This window comes from Theropithecus gelada, chromosome 13, assembly GCF_003255815.1.
Source record: "Theropithecus gelada isolate Dixy chromosome 13, Tgel_1.0, whole genome shotgun sequence".
NCBI classification, from domain to species: Eukaryota; Metazoa; Chordata; class Mammalia; order Primates; family Cercopithecidae; genus Theropithecus; species Theropithecus gelada.
Genome location: NC_037681.1, coordinates 105,935,489 through 105,956,659, shown reverse-complemented (window position 1 = coordinate 105,956,659; position 21,171 = coordinate 105,935,489). Strand labels below are relative to the sequence as shown.

At 46.8% G+C, this 21,171-nt stretch overlaps 1 protein-coding gene and 1 pseudogene across 2 annotated transcripts in view; one reads left to right on the top strand and one right to left on the bottom strand.

Moving 5' to 3' along the window:
* The first annotated feature begins 11,403 nt into the window (after nt 1-11,403).
* The window catches only part of TRABD2A (TraB domain containing 2A), a 58,054-nt gene continuing 48,286 nt past the window's right edge, over nt 11,404-21,171 (top strand). For both annotated transcript variants that reach the window (XM_025405653.1, XM_025405652.1), the window contains exon 1: nt 11,404-11,722. In XM_025405653.1, the coding sequence (XP_025261438.1) occupies nt 11,615-11,722 (108 nt within the window). In that variant the 5' untranslated portion in view covers nt 11,404-11,614. The remainder of the gene's footprint in view (nt 11,723-21,171) is intronic.
* LOC112636907 lies at nt 17,591-18,163 on the bottom strand (annotated as a pseudogene).

Below are 21,171 nucleotides of genomic sequence, written 5' to 3'. Positions count from 1 at the left end.
ATTACAGGCATGAGCCATTGCACCCTGCCTCCTGTACCCTTTCCGATTCTCTCCTTCTCTTAATTCTTTCCCTTGAGAAATACCAACTCTCCTCTTTCTCCCCAATAGAATAGTGTACTTGTTTAGTATACAGCAGAACAATGTTCCTTGCTTCCTTCGTTCTGGCTGAAAGGAGGTTTTTGGGTCCCCTTTCCTACTACCAGCAGCTAATCCCCAAAGACAATTCCTTTCCTCAGTGGAGTTTTGGTGCTAGCTGCTAAGTTAATACTACCCCATGGGAAAGCATAGAAACTTCCTGAGGCTAAGTTTGCAAGGCTGGCTGGTTTCAACACACAGGAATGAACTGGCTCTGTGAAGAGGGCCCCAGGGAAGGCCGTCCAAGCCAGGAATTTAAGGAAAGTAGCAGTTAGATCTTGGGGAATTTTCCAGGTTAGGAAGGTCAAGGGGAAGGCTGACTCATCAAGAGCCCCCCGCCTCCATGACTCTGCCAAGAAAACAGACACTGAGATATGTCAGCAGCAGAGGATTTGGCGGCAGATGCAGCAAGGATGGAGAGAGTAAGAGCCAGGAGAACCTCCTCTTTCTGACAGCCATGAAGGAAGGAAGCGCCTGAGCCTTGAACCTCTCTGGGGAGGAGAGAGGAAGGAACCACTCAAGACCAAGCATTTCTGCAGGGAGACTGAGTGAAGCCTTAGCAGACCACTTCAAACAGGAAGAGACTGAGTTTCCTTTAATCGGCTCACTTACTGCCCATCTGCCAGTGTGGGCACCCAAGCACTGCCAGAGAAAAAGCAAGCTGCGTTTTTCTTTCTTCGTAAGTATGGGTCTCAGTGTGTACATTTTGACCTCTTTCCCTGATATACTGCATACAATTGGAAAATCTCTCCCATTTGTTTTTTTCTTTCTCCAGTCCCAGTGTCTGTATGTTTTCTGTAAAGAAGTACAGTATAATAGTGATCCCAGCTCCAATATGATGACTGGCTGGGTGACTGTGTTAATTATCCTCTTTAGATTGCAGGGAACAAAGACTCACTTGGGATCCCTTAAACAAAAAGGGCATATGGCAGTTCGGGTTTCCCTGGAAGCAAAATCAGACAGGTTCAATGTGCAGGATATTTATTAAGGAGTTCCCTTGAATTCACTCCTATTGAAGCAGAAGAAGGAACTGGGATTGGGGAGAAGTCAAGCTAGACAATGTAGGCTTAATGACAACCTCAGTACCCCCAACACACCGCAGGGGACCTCTGAAGCTAATGTTGTCCCAAAGATGGGCTGAGACTGTAAGGATGAGGTGGCTCTGTGCAGCCAAGGCAGTGCTACAGAGAATGATACCTGGAGGCTATCTGCTGGCAACATTCCTAGCCAGCTGGTTCAACAAGTCCTTTCTTGAAGGGGAACCTGAGTAGTCCCTTGCAGTGTCCATCCCAGGGGACTTAGGCTAAGAATGCCCTAGGGCTGGAACTAGACCGCTGCCAGCCGCCCCTGGGAGCTGTGAGTTTCTCCCTTGCCTGCTTTCTTGACCCTTCTGCTCTCCCTATATGCTGTCTCTTCTTCCTCTGTGCACCTAGTCTGATCTCTCTGGGGTACCACCTGAATGGCCCTTACCGTGTTCTGATCAAATGCTGGAGGAGCCATCTACATCGACCTAGGACGGTGATTCCCAAACTGTGTTCCATGGAATCCTAGTTCTGGAGCTGTTACTATGTCCTTCAAAAGCTGAGTGATATTTATATATGGGCTCATTGTACTCTTTTGCCTTCTTTTGTCTTCAGGATCACCTGAGGTCAGGAGTTTGAGACCAGCCTGGCCAACATGGTGAAACCTCGTCTCTACTAAAAATACAAAAATTAGCCGGGCATGTTGGCTCACACCTGTAGTCTCAACTACTTGGGAGGCTGAGGCATGAGAATCGCTTGAACCCGGGAGGGGGAGGTTGCAGTGAGCCGAGATCACACCACTGAACTCCAGCCTGGGCAACAGAGTGAGACTTGGTCTCAAAAACAAAAAACAAAAAACAAAAAACAAAAAACAAAAAACAAACAAACAAAAAAATCAAAACAAAACAAAACAAAAAGCTTTTACTTTCCTATTGGATATTGCCATGCTTCTATTTTTGCCAGTTTGAGAGGTGGAAATGTACCTACTTGTTTTCATTTGCTTTTAAACATTATTTTATTTAAAAAATTGTGGTAAAATATACATAACATAAAATTTACCATTTTAATCATTTTTAAGTGTTCAATTCAGTGCTATTAAGTACATTCACATTGTCAGGCTATCATCGTTATCCATCGCCAGTATTAATTTGCTTTTATTTGATTAGCTAGTGAGTATTTTTTCATTTCTTCATGCACTATTATATTTCTCCTTCTTTCCCTCATTTTCTTCTTCCCTCCCTTTTCTTTCTCCTCTTACTCCTTTCCCTCTTGTTGTCTTTTTACGATCTTTGCTGATTTCTCAAATAGCCTGATAACCCTTTTTCTTTCTCTTTTTTAAAAATTAGGAGCTTTTGCCGGGCGCGGTGGCTCACGCCTGTAATCCCAGCACTTTGGGAGGCCGAGGCGGGCGGATCATGAGGTCAGGAGATCGAGACCATCCTGGCTAACACGGTGAAACCCCGTCTCTACTAAAAATGCAAAAAATTAGCCGGGCGAGGCGGCGGGTGCCTGTAGTCCCAGCTACTCGGGAGGCTGAGGCAGGAGAATGGCGTGAACCCGGGAGGCGGAGCTTGCAGTGAGCCGAGATCGGGCCACTGCACTCCAGCCTGGGCGACTAAGCGAGACTCTGTCTCAAAAAAAAAAAAAAAAAAAAAAAAAAAAAAAAAAAAAAAATTAGGAGCTTTCTACATTATGTGTATTATCTTTTGTCAATTTTTATATATTCTGCTTGGCTCTTTATATATTACGTTAGTTACAGTCTTTACAACATCCCTGCAAGACAAATATTCTGATTTCCATTTTGCAGATGAAGAAGATAAAGTTCAGAGATGTTATGTGACTTACCTAAGATCACACAGCTAGTAAGTGGCAGAGACAAGATGGGACCCTAGTTCTGCATGCTTCCGGGACCCCAGTCCTTTTCACAGTGCTCAGAACAAAAGGAAACTGCCTGAGATGGTGATACTCTACTAAAGGTAGGCAAGACTAGAGGACAGTGGGAGTTATAGAAACTTCAGGGGGAGGCTGGGGTAAAAGAGTTTGGGGGTCTAGAAGAACCTGATGTTCCTAATCTTGGAGGAAGTGAGAGATAGACTCCCTTTCCCCCTGCTTCTCTTGTTGCCTGAAGGACCATTGAAACGCTGATGTAACTGGGGGTCTTATGAATATTCACCCTCCATCACCACCAGCACTGTGGCTGTGTAGTTGAGGCCAAAGGGTGTGGTCTAGAGGCCCTTTCTGGGTGCTAATTCCGGAAAGTTTCTTGTTCTCCCTCTTCCCTACATCCAATTAACCTCCAAGTGCGGTGGATTTTACTTTTATGATAGTGCTTCTCTTTGACCCCCGCCAGAGCCTAGTGCAGGTCCCTATCGTGTCCCCTCACTGTCTTACCACTTCCGCTTTCACTTTTTCCAGTTTCCCTTCCGTGCTGCTGTCTGAGTGATCTCTCTAAAGTGTATGTATGATTACACAATTCCTCTGCTTAAAACACTTTGATGGCTCTGCCACGTCTTCAAGATATGGGCCAAACTCCTCATCTCAGCTCTGGGGCCTTTCACCTCCAGCTCCTGCTATCTCTCTGGCTTACCCTTACCTGCCTTGGTCTATGTGCAACAAGACTGAATTCCATGAAAGCAGTGAACTCTCTCTCATGCCTCAAGGCCTTTGTCTCTGCTGTTCTTTCTCGCTGGAATGCTGCTTTCTGGTTAACTCTTACTCAGATCTGAGGTTTCTGTTTAGATGACATTCCTGTGGAGACTCTCCGTAGAATGACGGTGGGGTCATGGGCTGTCCTGTCATGGACCCTCATCACACCACCCACACTACCATCCTGTAATTTCCTTTTTTGTGAAATTTCTATCTGTCTCTCAATCTTGGCTGCATATTCGAAATACCAGGGCAGCTTTAAAGAAGCTGATGCTGGGGCCACACTGCCCAGAAATTCTGAGTTAATTAATCAGGGTGAGGCCCAGGTTTTGGTAATTTTAAAAGCTCTCCAGGTGATTCTAGTATGCAACCAGGGATAATGGCTCTTGAGAGGAAGCTCCGGGGGGCGAGGAGTCATGCCTGTCACAGTCACTTTTTTTTTTTGAGATAGAGTCTCACTTTGTTGCCCAGGCTGGAGTACAGTGGCATGATCTCGGCTCAATGCAACCTCTGCCTTCTGGGTTCAAGCTATTCTCCTGCCTCAGCCTCCTGAGTAGCTTGGACTACAGGCGTACACTGCCACACCCGGCTAATTTTTGCATTTTTAGTAGAGACAGGGTTTCACCGTGTTGTCCAGGCTGGTCTCTAACTCCTGACCTTAGGTGATCTGCCTGCCTTGGCCTCCCAAAGTGTTGGGATTACAGGCGTTAGCCACTGCACCCGGCCACATTCATCTTTATAAACCCTCACTTGGCACTGAACTGTTCAGGTATTTGATAAAGGTGTTGTATAAATGAATGAAACAGTTTCTAGAAAAGATGCAGGATCCCCTAAGGATAAAAAATAGTGCACACCATGGCCGGGCGAGGTGGCTCATGCCTGTAATCCCAGCACTTTGGGAAGCTGAGGCGGGTGGATCACCTGAAGTCAGAAGTGGCAGGCGCCTGTAATCCCAGCTACTCAGGAGGCTGAGGCAGGAGAATCACTTGAACCCGGGAGGCAGAGGTTGCAGTGAGACAAGATCGCACCATTGCGCTCCAGCCTGGGCAACAAGAGCGAAACTTTGTTCCAAAAACAAACAAACACACACCACCAAATATGCTTGGGTAGCAAATTAGAACTTTGTTTTTTTTTTTTTTTTTTTTTTTTTTGGTGAAATGGATTCTCGCTCTGTCACCCAGGCTGGAGTGCAATGGTGCGATCTTGGCTCACTGCAACTTCTGCCTCCCGAGTTCAAGCCATTCTCCCGCCTCAGCCTCCTGAGTAGCTGGGATTACAGGCATGCGCCACCACGCACAGCTAATTTTTTTTTTTTTGTATTTTTAGTAGAGGCGGGGTTTCGCCATGTTGGCCAGGCTGGTCTCAAACTCCTGAACTCAGGTGATCTGCCCGCCTTGTCCTCCCAGAATGCTGGGATTACAGGTGTGAGTCACCGTGTCTGGATGCAAGTTAGAGCTTTTGAAGGTTTTATAGAACAATCACTCCCCTGTCTTGTAAGAACTCGCTGATCATTCAGGTCACTTTTAGAAAAAGTTCATAGTTTTGTTTACTTGTTTACTCACAGTGAAAACTAAACGTTTAGCTCATTGTCCCTTAAGTGTGGCTGGGCCCCCTTTGGAAGGCCTTCTCTCTTCTCTGTGCCCACAGTGAAGCCATATGCCAACTGTCAGAGGTCTAAAACCCACCTCTAAAGGAATGGTGTGTACTTTAAATATCACTGGAAATTTTTTGAAAATTTTCAACAGTAAGCCATCACAAAACCCCCTTGTCAATATCTCTGCTGTCTTCCCCCTTAATGGTTGTCTCCAGTCTCCTTGCCTCTAGCTTCTTCACCCTTCTGCCCCTCTCTGGTAAAAAACCCTTTTTCTTCCAATGTCCAGCAATTCAGCTCTTTCCTTCTGCGGGTGTCTCCCAGATAGCGAGGCAAAAGCCTGAAGCTAGCTGAAGAGTGAACACCCATTCTTTTTTCCTGTGCCCTCCTGGGAGGCCCTAATTCATCTCGACATATCATGAAGCTTTTTCTGTCAGGACTCCTCTGTACAGGCACCAGCATTGCATCAGGCTTCTAGGAGCAAATGAGCATTTACCTAGTATAGTGTCACCATGTGGTTTGCAGGGAGGGGAGGGGCAGGAAAGGAGGAATGGGAGAAGAGATGGGCAGGTGCCAATTTCAGTAGGTCTCCCTCCACGAGGTCTGATAGAAGATCAGTGGAAGCACAAGGATGGTGTGGGGGCTGGCCAACGTCACTCCAAGTAGACATACAATTAACAATGCCCTTCAGCCATAGACCACCAGGGACACACTCAAAATTGCATTAGTTGGATTTATTGCTGTTTGCAATGAGGGAGAATTCTCTAGATGTGTGTCTTTTGTGTGTCCAAATTTTCTCATATTTGGGGGAACAGTAGGGCATATCAGGAAGAAGGTGTTAGGGGGGCTTGTTACAGGATTTGGACTTGTCAGGTGATTTGGGGGAGGGTTCAAGGAAGTGGGGCTTTGCTCTGGGTTGGGTGCTATCAAGTATTAGTCAGCTTGGGATGCCATAAAAAATACCCCAGACTGGGCAGCTTAAACAACAGAAATTTCTTTTCTTTTTTTTGAGACAGTCTTGCTCTGTTGCCCAGGCTGGAGTGCAGTGGTGCAATCTCGGCTCACCGTAACCTCTGCCTCCCGGGTTCAAGTGATTTTCCTGCCTCAGCCTCCCGAGTAGCTGGGATTACAGGTGCATGCCACTACACCTGGATAAGTTTTGTATTTTTAGTAGAGATGGGGTTTCACCGTGTTGGCCAGGCTATTCTTGGACTCCTGACCTCATGTGACCTGCCTGCCTTGGGCTCCCAAAGTGCTGGGATTACAGGTGTGAGCCACCGTGCCTGGCCCAGAAATTAATTTTCTTATAGTTCTGGATGCTGCAAGTCTGAGATCAAAGTGTTGGCAGGTCTTTTCTCCTGAGGCCTTGCTCCTTGGCTTGCAGATGACTGCCTTCTTTCTGTGTACTCACATGGTTGCCCCTCCGTGTGTGGATGTCCCTGCTGTTCTCTTCTTTTTTTTTGAGACAGGGCCTCAGTCTGTTGCCCAGGCTGAAGTGCAGTGGAGATCATGTTTCACTGTAGTCTTCTTGATCTCCCAGGCACAAGGGATCCTCCAGCCTCAGTCTCCTAAGTAGCTGGGACCCCATTCGTGTGCCACCATGCCAGGCTAATTTTTTTTTTTTTTTGTAGAGACAGTGTCTCCCTTTGTTGCCCAAGCTGATCTCTAACTCCTGGGCTCAAGCCATCCTTCTGCCTTGGCCTCCCAGAGTGCTATGATTACAGGTGAGAGCTACCACGCCTGGCTCAAATTTCCTCTTTTTATAAGGACACCAGTCAGATTGGATTAGGGCCCATCCTTACAGTCTCATTTTAACTTAATCATCTCCTTAAAGACTTTATCTCTAAATACAGTCACATTCTGAAGCACGAGGGATTAGGGCATTAATGTATGAATTTTGGGGGATCATAATTCATCCCCAAATAGAATCTTCACATATCTCATCTATGAGGTGGGAGAAATGAATGGAGGTGAAAGTTGGCCTTGGTAAAGGAGCAGCTGTCACTCCTTAGTCAGAAGAGGCGGATGACTGGACATCCTTTCTTGTGACTTGGCCAAATGTTCATGTTTTGTCTGTGTTGAGATGTGATTATGGAGGGGTCTTGCTTTCATCTTCATTCATCACAGAGTGGCCTTGTCTGATGTTGATGCTCTGTGAAATTGTTTGTGTTCAACAGGAGAACACCATGACTCAGCTGTGGGTGCCAGGGCAGCTTGTAGCAACACCAAGGCCCCACTGATAAAACCAGACCAGCTCCCAGTTGTCCAGGGATGTTTTCTCTTTTTCACAATATGATACGAGCAGTGTGCTGCAAAATTGCCACTGTTCCCTACTTAGAAATTCTTGTGCCAACACTAGGTGGCTGAGGGAGTGTGGCAGCATTCAGTCCCTTTCCAAGAATGCACGGAGCCTGCACACCTGGCAGTGGAGGGAGTAGGTGTTTCCACACTTCCATCAGCTTAGGTCTTCAACTGGTCACCTTGAGGACGGACACAGCCTGCTGGTTGAGCGCCATGCTGGAACTCCTGAGGAAGTGCTTCACATCCCGCTTCCCCTGGTGTATTAGTTATCTATTGCTGCTGCAACAAATTACCACAAACTCGGTGGCTTAAAGCAGCACACATTTATTTTCCCAGTTGCTTTGGATCAGGAGTGTAGACATAGCTTAATTGAGTCCTCTGCTTGGGGTCTCACAAGGCTACAGTCAGGGTGTTGTTGGCTAGGACTGGATTCTCATCGGAGGTTCAACTGGAGAGGGATCTGCTCCTGAGCTCACTTAGGTTGTTGGCAGAATTCATGTCTTCATGGCTGTAGGACTCATGGCAACTTGCTTATCTAAAGACAGCAATGGAGAGAGAGACTTTAGAAGACTAGCACTATATGTTTAAGTTGTCATGTACAAGTAATCACAGCACAGCCCATAACCTTTGCCACATTTCATTGTTAGAAGCAAGTCTCAGGTTCTGGTTACAGTAAAGGACAGGGCATGAAATATACGTGTGAATATCAGGAGGGACAACCAAGGAGACCTGTCACCACACCTGTGATGTCCTGACCGCCTTGGAAAATCCGTGGATGGCTGCAGGTCAGTGAAGCCAGGTAGAAAAAGGCCAGGTGAAGGCACAGAGGTGTTGCTGAAGCCGTAGCAAATCCTCTGCATACTTTGAAAACTTTATTTTTTAGGGTAAATCTGATTTTGGGGAAAGAGCAAAAAGGTATCCACAGTATAATTTTCTCAGGTACTGCTATGAAGGGGATAAGCATCATAGGTTTGTGTAAATTCAGAAAGTCATTACTAGGGGCACAAAAGAAGCACTTAAGAGTAGGTGGACCTAAGGGGATGCTATGCTTTGAAAGTGTCCTCCAAAAGCATGTGTTGGAAACTTAATCCCTAATGCAACATTGTTGGGAGCGGGGGCATCATTGGAGGCCTTCACCCTCACGACCTCATGAATGGCTTGAAGCTGACTTTAGCTCTCAATCTTGATTCCTCTGTCTTTCTCGCTCTCTTGTCCTCTCACCTTCCACAATGGGGTGATGCAGTAAGGAGGCCCTTGCCAGATGCCAGACACCTTGGTCTCAGATTTTCCAGCCTCCAAAACTGTAAGGAAATACATTTCTGCTCTTTATAAATGACCCAGTCTGTGGTATTCTTCTATAGCAGCACAAAATGGACTAATACGAGAGAGTTGCCAAGGATATCAACCATACATGAAATGGGAAAGAGAAAGGACCAGGGGAAGGTTCAGAAGCAATTCAGGGCTCTGGCAATGGGTGGCCAGAGGTATGGTCCAGTAACAAAGCTCAAGTTAAGGAGCTGAACTTGATCCAGAAACTCTGCAGATAGGCAGAGAGGTCATAGGTACATTTAACATCTCCTTCCTAACCAGGAAGGGAAAGGCAGAAAGGCCTGCAACCCAGATGTCTGTATGAGGCAAGTGAGGACCAGGCCATGTCAGCCTGGTCTGGGTCAGCACTATGGGATGATAGTGGACTTTGGAATGTCTGTGGAAGCAATGTAAGTAGAGTAGATGTGATTCTACAGGATGTTTGGACACCGAGTGTCTTACAGAATAAATCCTACTTGATGACGGGTCTGGCTAAGAGAAAAAACAAAAACAAAACAAAACGAAAAAAACCCCACTTCATTTAAAAAATGTCAGAACCAAACAAAATTATCTAGGTACTTTGGATGTGGATGATATTTCATACTCAGTATCTGACCATATGCTGAGCCATAAAACAAGTCCCAATGAATTCCAAATAATCAAAATCATACAGAGTATGTTTTCTGATTACAATGGAATACAATGGAATTGGATTATAAATCTATTGATATTGCAAAAAGCACAATTACTTTTGCACCAACCTAATATTTAGGAAAATTCCATAATTTGGAAATCAACCTACTTCTAAATAATCCACGGGCAAAGAAGAAAATCACCAGGGAAAGTAGATAATGAAAGATAATGAAATACAGTTTTTCAAAATTCGGGTGATGTAGCTAAAGCAGTGCTTATAGGGAAATTTATAGCTTTAAATGCTTATATTACAAAAGCAAGAAGGCTTAAAGTCAGTGTCTTAAGGTACCACCTTAAGAAGGCAGAAAAAAAGCAACGTAAACCCAAAAGTAAACAAACAGAAGGAACTAACAAAGGTAAGAGCAGAAACCAACAAAATAAAAGAGAGACAAACAATAGGAGAAAATGAACAAATTCAGCTATGTTTTGTGTGGTCAGAGAGAGCTGGGCTACTCTCTGTTCACACAGATTGATACATTTGGAGTGGGAGAGAGAACATGAAATAATAGGTAATTACATCCTTTCGAGGTTTTCTTTCTTTCTTTTTATTTTTTTAAATATGAGACAGGGTCTCACTGTGTGGCCCAGGCTGGAGTGCAGTGGTGTGATCTTAGCTCAGGGCAACTTAAGTTCTTGATGCTTTTTGCTTTTCCCCCTCACAACCGAAAGAGAACGTTTTTGCCAGCAGGTGGCAGCGCTGGCGCCTGAAAACGCCAAAGAGCAGCGTCCTGGGTTGGCCCGGAGACTAATGATCGCCGCCGGGCTGACATGGGGCAGTCGTCTGAAGACAGGAGACAGTCAATTCCAGAAGGCAAATCCCCACTCAAACTTAGAAAAAAGTTAGCGATTTTACAAAAACATCTGAACCGTAACTGCTGGTGGAGTTAAAGCTCGAAAGACTTGGCTCTTCAAAGCCAGGGATTCTTTACTGGAAAGCTGGAAACCGGCTTCAGAAAACCTCTCCCCGCATTGTATGCAAATCTGCCCCCCGCTTTTTTTTCTTTTTCCCTAGGAGATCGTCCAGTTATCAGATTCTCAAAATGGACAGCGACTTAAAACAATTAAAGACCATTGCAACAAATGCCCCTGCGAACACCACTCCGAAGTTAATCGTGCAGAATTCTGGACTTTAAAAGGTGGTGGTAAAGTGCGCTCAGGCATGGGTAGGAGGTGCGGCAGGCGGGGCACAACTACTTGCTTTTATAATTTTTTTTCTTCCTGATGGACCAATGCTGTGAAAAATCCTCAGTGGGGCTTTGGAGCCGAAATGGAGCGACTGCAGTTTGCAGGCCTGCTATGTTCGCCAATCAAGGTTTTCTCATAAATTTCCTTTTTTAATCCTTGTAGCAATCCTCTGAGTTTGGTGTTAACATCCTTAATATTATTCCCAAAAATCCCTTAAGAGGGCTCTTAATGGAGTGCAGGCTTTTGTGGTCCTGGATTTTCAAAACTTCCATGAGATTTCCTTTGTTTAAATGAATTGTCCTTTATAGATAGCCTTTCATTTGTTTATTTTGTCTGCCTGTTTCAATCAAGAGGCACCCTCCCCTCAAAATTGGCAGCACAAGCACAGACGTAAACGCGGGAACCAATGTGATTTTAGGTTGAATTTAGGACAGCGCTGGAACTTCACTTTTCCCCTCTTGCGGTCACACGAGGTGGGCTGCGGCCCCGGCAGGGTTTGGGCGGGAGAAACGCGGTTCGGGACTCCGCGGCAGCCTAGGCGCGGGGCTGACCTGCGGGGTTGGGGTGGGGGGAGGGAGGTCGGGGCCCGGCCCCACGTGGCCGCCGCTGCCGGGCTCACCCCAGCCCCGCCCGGAGGCGGCCCCGCGGCTCCGGCTAGCCAGGGCGGGCGGCCGGCCACTGCTGCCCTACTCCTTCCCTCTGCGTTCCGGGCCTCGGAGCCGCCGTGAGGAGGATGAGTCCCTGGAGCTGGTTCCTGCTGCAGACCCTCTGCCTCCTGCCCACGGGCGCAGCTCAGCGGCGCGGGGCGCCTGGAGCCGCCAACTGCGAGCTCAAGCCCCAAGTAAGACGCGCGTCGGGTGCTGGAGAGGTGGCCTCTCTGCACCTCCTTGGGATGGTTTCCCTCCGAACCCCGCGAAGCAGCGCTTTCGGACCCCGAGCCGACTTCCGCAGCTGGGCTTTCACCTAGCACCGCGGCGCTCCTTGCTCGCGCGCCTTTCCGCGCCCTCGGGTTCCCCTTTCCCGCAGGGGCGCGGCCAGCAGGCTCCAAGGGACTCAGTGCCCTGGCCTTTGCCCTCCGCCAGCCCAAGGGCGTCCGGGAGGGCCCCTGGGGTCTTGCCAGCCATTGTCGCGAGCTTTCGGGGGACCGATCCGCTAGGGCGTAGCGGAGCAGTAACTTGGGCACATTTATTTGAAGTTTCTTCTTCCCTCTCTTCCTTAAGAGTTTAATTTCACCTGCTCTTATCAAAATATTAACAGCGCCCTGCAGCTGCTTGGTTTAACCTTTATATGTTCAGTGCCTGAGTTAGAAGGGACTTTAGGGAGTTGAAGCCATTTCCCTTGTTTTACGGATCTGGGAAACTGACACTCAGCGGGGGACCTGTGTGCTCCAGGTCACAGAGTGCGTTCGTGGAGTGACCACTGCCTGAGCCTTGCGTGTCCAGCCGGGCGCTTTAGATGTTCGCATCAGCGTTTTGCAGGTGAGGGAAACCCAGGCAAGGGAGGTCCAGTGACCTGCCCGAGTCCACATAGCTCTATAGCGGACAGGTCTTGCGTCTCCGAGGCTGGAGCTCTTTCCAGATGAATATCTCCTTCTCTGATCAGTTTTCCTACCCTTATAATTTTCTGTGGTTCTCGAGTCCCTCTCTTCTGAGTGCGGCATAGGTTGAATTTCGAGCATTTGTTCCGGTGGGTTTGATCTCTGTGCGTCCCTGGCTCTGGGGAGGGCCATGCCAGGCTTATCCTTCTGGTGCGCCCGCGACGCGGGGGTTTGGGGGTTTGGGGGTGGGGGGAGTGGGGCTGGAATTTAGAGGTCCGCCAATCTTTGATGACACCTGCGCAGCTCCCCGGTCTGCCTCTACCCCTGGCCATTCGCAATTCTATTCCTCATCCCAACTGCCGCAAAGCAGAGGACGGCCAAATACAGCCGATCCTGGAGCTCGGGGCTGGCTGGGAAGACGCACGGTGTTCACCTCTCTAAGGTGTCTCGAGTCTGCGGACAGCCCTCTACCAAGGCAGGAAGCGTAGCAGCTGGAGAGGGGAGTCTGCACCAGGTATGGTTTCAAACTCTGTTGCGGAGTGGCCGCTTCATGCTTGTTAGACAAGGCAGGAGTCCATCTCCTCACAAGAAAGCACGATGTCTTTCACTTCTGCAAAACCTATTACCAACGGGTAATTATGACGAGTGAGTCAGGATAAGATTTCTCTCCTTTAGAATCTGTCTTTAAGAGTCCTTTAGTCCATCGGTTGTCCTACCTTTTGGTCTCAGGACTCCTTCACATTACAAAAAATTATCAAAGAAGCCCGGCATGGTGGCTCACTCCTGTAATCCCAGCACTTTGGAAGGCTAAGGTGATGGATCTCTTGAGCCCAGGAGTTGCAGACCAACCTGGGCAACATGGGGAGACCCTCGCCTCTACAAAAAAAACCCAAAAAAAATTTACCAGCGTGGGGACATGTGCCTGCAGTACCAGTTACTCCAGAGGCTGAGGTGGGAGGAAACCTTGAGCCTGGGAGGTGGAGGCTACAGTGAGATGTGACTGCACCGCTGCACTCCAGCTTGGGTGAAAGAGCGAGACCCTATATCCAAAAAAAAAAAAAGTATTGAAAACCTCAAAGACTTTTACTTTATGTGAATTAATGGAGATATTAATAAAACACAACATAGCACACATTCCATTAGCCATCAGAGCAGTGACCTCATTACACACGTGTAGCCTCCAGCAAATTCTACAGTACCTTGTGAGAAAATGACGGTGAAAGGAAAATATTTTAGTTTTGTGAAAACAATTTTGACCTTATAGACTCCCTGAAAGGCTCTTCGGCACACCCACAGGTCCTTGGACCATACTTTGAGAATCGCTGTTCTATTCTGTGGGCAAACTCTGTCTTACCCCCTGCGGAACTGGGAAGGCCAATCAGTGCCACACATGCTGTATGTCTGACCTACATGCTGTAAGGGCATTGTGGTTGGGTCCCTCAGTGGGTTGGGGTCTTGAGATTCTAGAGGGGAAGTCCTGGGATCCAGTCTCCAATCCAGTGCAGCAGCCCTTATAGGAGTCTGCAGGATTGTAGGCTTGAGAGCTGGTTTGGTTTTCATGGTTGGTTAATCATTAGAGAGGTCTTCTGAGCCCAAATTGGCCCCTAGACACTGCAGGGTTTACCCTGAGCACCACGCAGGTTGAGTCTCTTTTCTTATCATAACAGAACTCTTAGTATTCTTTCCTATTCCTGCCTAATGTCTTTTTTTTTTTTAATTTATTTTATTTTATTTTATTTTTTTTGAGTGTTGCTCTGTCACCCAGGCTAGAGTGCAGTGGCATGATCTTGGCTCACTGCAACCTCAGCCTCCCCGTTTCAAGTGATTCTTCTGCCTTAGCCTCCTGAGTTGCTGGGATTACAGCCGTCCACCACTTGCACCTGGCTAATTTTTACATTTTTAGTAGAGATGGGATTTCACCATCTTGACCAGGCTGGTCTCGAACTCCTGACCTCATGATTGACCCGCCTTGGCCTCCCAAAGTGCTGGGATTATAGTTGTGAGCCATCGTGCCTGGCCTGATGCCTTTTATACTTGCTCTTTCTTCCCCCTGGAAAGTTCTCCCCTCATTTATCCACAGGCTTGCTCCCTTACCTCCATCTGGCTTTGGCTCAAGTGTCTCTCAATGGTTTCTTCCTGATTACTCTCGTAAAGGTGATATCAACCGCTGCCACCACTACCATCTGCCTTCCCTGCTTTATTTTTATTTATAGCACTTAATCACCATCTGATAAAAAATTTTGTTTATTGCTACCCCTTCCCCTGAGTCATCTTCATAAGGGTAGGGATTTTTGTCTGTTTTATTTGCCTCTGCATCCCCAGTATCCAGAAGAATGCCTGGCCATAGCAGATGCTCAACAAATATCTGTTGAATGAAAAGGAAAATGTAAAGCCAGCTTCATTGTGGCTGGTCTGCTGAAGAGTAATCTTGGAAAAGTGCAGTTATTGCAGGTCCGGTGATGCTAGGATGGGAGGAGCTGAGGGGGTGCTGGGTGTTATGGAGTTAGCCTGCAATACACAGTTGTCATTTTGCCTTGTTCTTTTTCATTGGATGGACTACACAGGTGTCTGTTAAAATCTCAGTTTGATTCAGAAGCTTGTAGCTTCTATGTCTCAGTCACCCATGGCTATGTTTTCTCTCTCTTTTTTCTTTTCTTTTTTTTGAGACAGAGTCCTGCTCTGTCACCCAGGATGGAGTGCAGTGTTGTGATCATAGCGCACTGTAACCTTGAACTCCAGGCCTCAAATGGTCTTCCTGCCTCAGCTTCCCAAAATCTTGGGATTGCAGGCATGAGCCACCATGCCCGGCTGTCTTTTCCTTCTGGGAACAGTTGTAACAAGGTAGAAGGGACATGTTAATAGTGGTTCAGTTTTATTTTCTTTTAAACCATCCTAATGTTAAAATCTATGGCTTCTTCTAATTGCCATGTATTTTAACAGTGAAATGGAGTAGTGAAGGTTTTTTTCCTGTTTTTTTTTGTTTGTTTGTTTGTTTTATTGTAGAGATAAATAGCCCTACCCTGAGGATATCCATATGAGAGAGGCAGAGGCAGTTGCACCAGTACAGTAAGTGCAAGGGTCCGGGGGCTCGCCAGTGGGCAAGGTAAGGTAAAGAAGAGTCCTGAAGACTCTTCTTTCAGCCTGTGCCCTGCCGAAGACGTGTCTGGTGGGGCAGGATCAGTGTTCAACAGGAATGGTTATTGATGCACACAATGGGAGTCTGGGTGCCCTGCTTGTCAGAACAGAACTGTAGGTATTGAAGAAGTTGTACATGGTAAGATTCATTTCTTTAAAAAAACTCTTTTTGAGCTCCTATGTAGTAGTATATGGCAAGTATTTCAGTATTTGGGAACATGAAGGTGAATAAGATATAGCCCTTGGCATAAAAAAACCAGAAAAGTCCCTGACTTGTGTTAACTTGAAAAGAGAAGACAGGAAAGGTGGCACCTGAGGATGTAACAAGGTCAGTGTGGCATTTACCTGGGCAATCATCTGGGATTGGGAAGGTGAGCTGGACAGAGCCTTTCTAGATTTGGAGTCAGGTGGCACTCCTGAGCAACAGTGCAACTAGCAGGGTATTAACTGAAAAAAGATATGACTCTGAATAACAAGTAAAGTCTATTGCATGTTAAGGCTGCATAAATATGGTGTTTAAAAGCCTGGACTCAGGAGCCAGCCTACCTGTCCACCACTTAGCACAGGACCTATTTTTGCTCCCACCATACCACTCAAACTATTCTTGTCTGGGTCCCTAGTGACTTCAGTGGTGCTCAATCCAGAGGTCAGTTCTCAAATTCTTGATTTATTTGGCCTACCATTCACATTTAACCCACTTGCTTACTTTCTGCTCCTTGAAGTACTTTCTTCAATCGGCCTCCTACTCTTCTGATTTTCCCAGCAACCTTGCTGGCCACTTCTCATTCTCCCTTGCTAGCTGCTCTTCTTTCCCCAGACTTATTAGGGTGAGAGGGCCCTGAGTCTATTCCTAGAACTTTTCTCCTGTGGACATCCTGTTGCAGACCTTATCTAGTCCCATGGCTTTAGAGACCATCTACGTGGTGATGATGCCCTCATCTTTATCTCTGGCCCAGGCCTCTCCCAAGCTCCAGACTTACATATTCACCTACCAGCTGGACTTTGGCACTAGGTTGTGTGCTTGACATGTCAACTGCACAGATCCAAAACCAAATTTCTGACCTTCCCCTGGAAATGATAACCTCATCCTTTCATCAGCAAGTTCTGTTTTCTCTTTTTTCTTTTTTTTAAATTTTGAGATAGGGTCTCACTCTGTTGCCCAGGCTGGAGTGCAGTGGTGTGATCATAGCTCACTGCAGCCTCATCCTCCCAGGCTCAAACCATCTTCCTACCTCAACCTCCTAAGTAGCTGGGACCAGAGGCGCCTGCCACCATGCCTGGCTAATTTTTAAATTTTTTGTAGAGACAGGGTCTTGCTATGTTGTCCAGGCTGGTCTCAAACTTTCGGGATCAAGCTTCCCAAAGTGTTGGGATTATAGGCATGAGGCACCGTACTGGCCGGCAAATCCTGTTTTCTAGACTACATCTGGAGTTTGATCATTTCCATCAATCCTGTCACTCCCGCTTTGATTATTTTGGTAATGTCCTAACTGACCTACTTGTGTCTGCCCTCATCCCTCTATTCATCCCAGCCTCCAGGGTGATCCTTTGAACACACTGTCAGCTGATGTCACTCCTCTCTCAAAAACCTGGACTAGCTCCCATTTGACTCAGTTGAAAGCCTGAACTCTTCCTGGGGCTTTTCCACGGGCCCACCGACCCTGCATGGCTTGGCCTTACTCACCTCTCTGACCTCTGCCTCCTGCTTTCCTCTTCAGCTATCCCTTTCAGTCGTGCTGGCCTCTTTGCCGGTCTTCCAGTACATGGAGGCCCTCCCTGCCTCAGGGCCTTTGCACTGCTGTTTCTGCCTTCTGGAGGGAATGCTCTTCTCTTAGATATCCCCTTAGTGGGCCCCTTGTCTCCTTCATGGCAAGGCTTAGATGTCTTTCTAGACAGTGACTTTTCTGGTCCCCCTACTTAAAATCACCCCTGCAACCCTGTGCCACAGTACTCACTGTCCGTTTTCTGGCTTACACGTTCTTTTTGTGGTTTTTGTTGTCAAATGATCCTTTATAGAAATGTTTTCCTTTGTGCTCCTTAACTAGCTGGGCATTCCGCTGCACCATTGTTGATGTCACCTATGATGTCATGAGTGTGGCAGCCATCAAGATTCAGCCCACAGACTGGGAAGTCCCCAGGATCTCTTTAATGGTTCCAGAGAGTTCTCTGGCTAAAGATTGGTGCTGCATCTGTTGAGCAACGTTGACAACCTCATCAAAAGTGATATTTCCACTGTGTTTAATGTTATCCTGTTTCTTTCTGTCTCTTGGTGGTTCCTTGAAGGCTTTGATGATCTGGGCAGAAGCAGAAGGTACCACCTCAATCTGGGCCTGTCTGTTCTGAATGGTCAGTTTCCCTGTAGTCCTCAGACCCCTCCAGTCACTGGTTGGCTTGGCAATGTCATCACCAATCTTTTTTGGAGACAGAAGCAGGGGGGCTGATGTTGGGGGCCAGCACAGACGAGGCATTGACTTCACCCCCAGTGCAACTCAGGTGTACGACTTTGATCTCATTAGGGTCCAACTTAGGTGGCATGGTGGAGGCGGCTCGTGGCTGATGAACCCAGATTTGGGAAACCAGAAGAAAGTTACATCTTGGCCTCCTCCAAGATGAAAGACTTCAAGCCGGCTTACATGTTCTCCACAGCAATTAGCACCAACAGGGCCCTGTGTGTCCCTCACTGCTGTATTCTCAGTGCCTAGAACAGTGTCTGGCACATGGTAGGCTCAGCAGAAATAATTGTGTTGAATGCAGGCAGTGGGAAAGTCCATGCACAATGTTTGGGTGGAGACTGGCACACAGCGAACAGCTGCTGTTAGCATCGGTACTGTCATTGCACGGCTAGAGGCCAGACATATGTGTGAGTGTGTGTGTGTTTTACATTTAAGCAGTTTTCAGTGAAAAGATCATACAGTGACCTTATTTCTAGACCAGTAATAGTTGAAAAGGCAACAATGAATAAATAATAAAATGAAAATAGATGCATATTGAACAGACTGCTTCTGAAGAGAAATGCAGGTATTTTGAGGTTGGATGGGGGCCTTAGGCAGATTAAGTGTATTGGATTAAAACCGAACCAAAACTGAACCAGAGTGCATCCCACCCCTCCATTATCCTGCAGTATGGGTTTGGTTTTCCTGGGAATATATTTGTTTAACATGATGGTGTCCTGATAGATGAATCAGGTGCCCATGGCTTTAATCATAACATTTCAGCTTGTTTGCTGTGTCTCCCAGTTGGAAACCATGTAGAAGTTCTTGGGTAGACTGCCTGGAAGTTGTGCAGTTAGATCTCTTATATAGGCCAGTGGTCCCCAGACATTTCACGAGCCAGACCTCTACATGAACAAATAAACTAATATTACTCTTCGAAGGCTGCTTCTACCTTTTTGTAGGTAATAATTGTTACCTGTTTACAATTAACCAAAGACATAACTGTCAATCTCAGCTTTTGATTAGCATCTATTACAGTTACCCAGTGTCTTCTACCCTGTTGATCTAATTCTAACCAACAGTGAGACATTTGATTGCTTAATTCGCCTTAGCAGACGTTCTTGGTAGACGTACAGTTTCCATTTCGTTTTTGAAGTATTTAAATAACCCCAGGGACCCTTATTACTGCATAAGAGGATGCCTAGGGGATGGGGACCCTGTAGGTGATTCATCTCTTAATATTACTTCAACAATCAATGGTTTTTAAAATTTTTTTTTTCTTTTTTGAGACTGTGTCTTGCTCTGTTGCCCAGGCTGGAATGCAGTGGTGGGATCTCAGCTCACTGAAACCTCCGCCTCCTGGTTCAAGCAATTCTCCTAACTCAGCCTCCCAAGTAGAGTAGCTGACACTACAGGCACGCGCCACCATGCCCAGCTAATTTTTGTATTTTTAGTAGAGGTGGAGTTTCATCATGTTGGACAGGCTCGAACTCCTGACCTCAAGTGATCCACCCTACTCGGCCTCCCAAAGTGCTGGGATTATAGGCATCAGCCACTATGCTCGGCCTAAAATTTGTTTTTTTGAGATGGAGTCTCGCTCTGTCCCCCAGGCTGGAGTGCAGTGGCGCTATCTCTGCTCACTGCAACCTCCGCCTCCTAGGTTCAAGCAATTCTCCTGCCTCAGCCTCCCAACTAGCTGGGACTACAGGCGCCCACCACCACGCCTGGCTAATTTTTTGTATTTTAGTAGAGACGGGATTTTACCATGTTGCCGAGGCTGGTCATGAACTCCTGAGCTCAGGCAATCCACCTGCCTTGGCCTCCCAAAGTGCTGGGATTACAGGCGTAAGCTACCGTGCCGGGCCAATAAGGTGCCTTTCAATAGAAGCACACATGAAACAAGGCTAGGTTTTGATCAGTTGATGAAAATGTTATAAATAGGAACTTAACCTTTTGTTTCCCTTAGGAACAACAGTTTAGTATTTGCTAATTTTGTGTTTGTGGCAACTTTATAAAATATAACTACCATGAATAATGAGAATTGCTTGTAGATTGAAACTTCATAATCCAAGGGAAGCATGTTACTTAAAAGGCTGAAGTCAAACCCTTTAGTAAAGTGAATATGTTCCAAATATTTCTTTCTCCCTCCCTCCCTCCAGTCCTTCCTTCTCTCTCTCTTTCTTTCTTTTTCTGAGATAAAGTCTCATTCTGTAGCCCAGGTTGAAGCACAGTAGTGCGATCTGCAGCCTCAACCTCCTGGGCTCAAGCAATCCACCTCAGCCTCTTGAGTAGCTGGGACTACAGGCATGCACCACCATGCCCGACTAATTTTGGTATTTTTTGTAGAGACAGGGTTTTGCTGTGTTGCCCAGGCTGGTCTCAGACCCCTGAGCTCAAGTGATCTGCCCGCCTCAGCCTCTAAAGTACTGGAATTACAGGTGTGAGTCACCATGCCCCGCCGAAATATATATATATATATATATATATTTCTTTTTTTTTTCTGTAAACCTGGATCTTCACATTTCTAGCTTTCTTGATACATTGTTCTTGTCACTAGTATGCCTGCCACTTACACCTGAATTCCTTGAGCACTGCACTTCTTTGTACAGTGCATCTTAATAAGCAGATATGTTATAAATGCCAGTTGTTGAGGTTGGGAGACACTCAGGGGCCAGGAGTGAAATGGCCTGGCCTCAGATGAACATGCACCACTGCTCAGCATGTGCAACAGCTTGGAGAGAATCTATCCAGCAGAGACCATCCAGATCTCTGTGACCGAACCTGAAGGCTTTGTGAGAGAAAGAAATGCGATCCACGTCCTAAAGGGACGGGAGCAAACTATGAAATCAGGGACTCATTAGGACTCTAGTTTCATCCTTGGCTGTACATTGGGATCACCAGGGGAGCTTTAAAAGTAGCATCTCTGTGGCCGGGCGCGGTGGCTTACGCCTGTAATTCCAGCACTTTGGGAGGCTGAGGTGGGCGGATCACAAAGTCAGGAGTTTGAGACCAGCCTGGCCAATATGGTAAAACCCCATCTGTACTAAAAATACAAAAATTAACTGGGTGTGGTGGCGAGCGCCTGTAATCCCAGCTACTCAGGAGGCTGAGGCAGGAGAACTGCTTGAATCTGGGAGGCTGAGGTTGCAGTGAAGTGAGTTTGGATTGCACCACACAGCCTGGGCA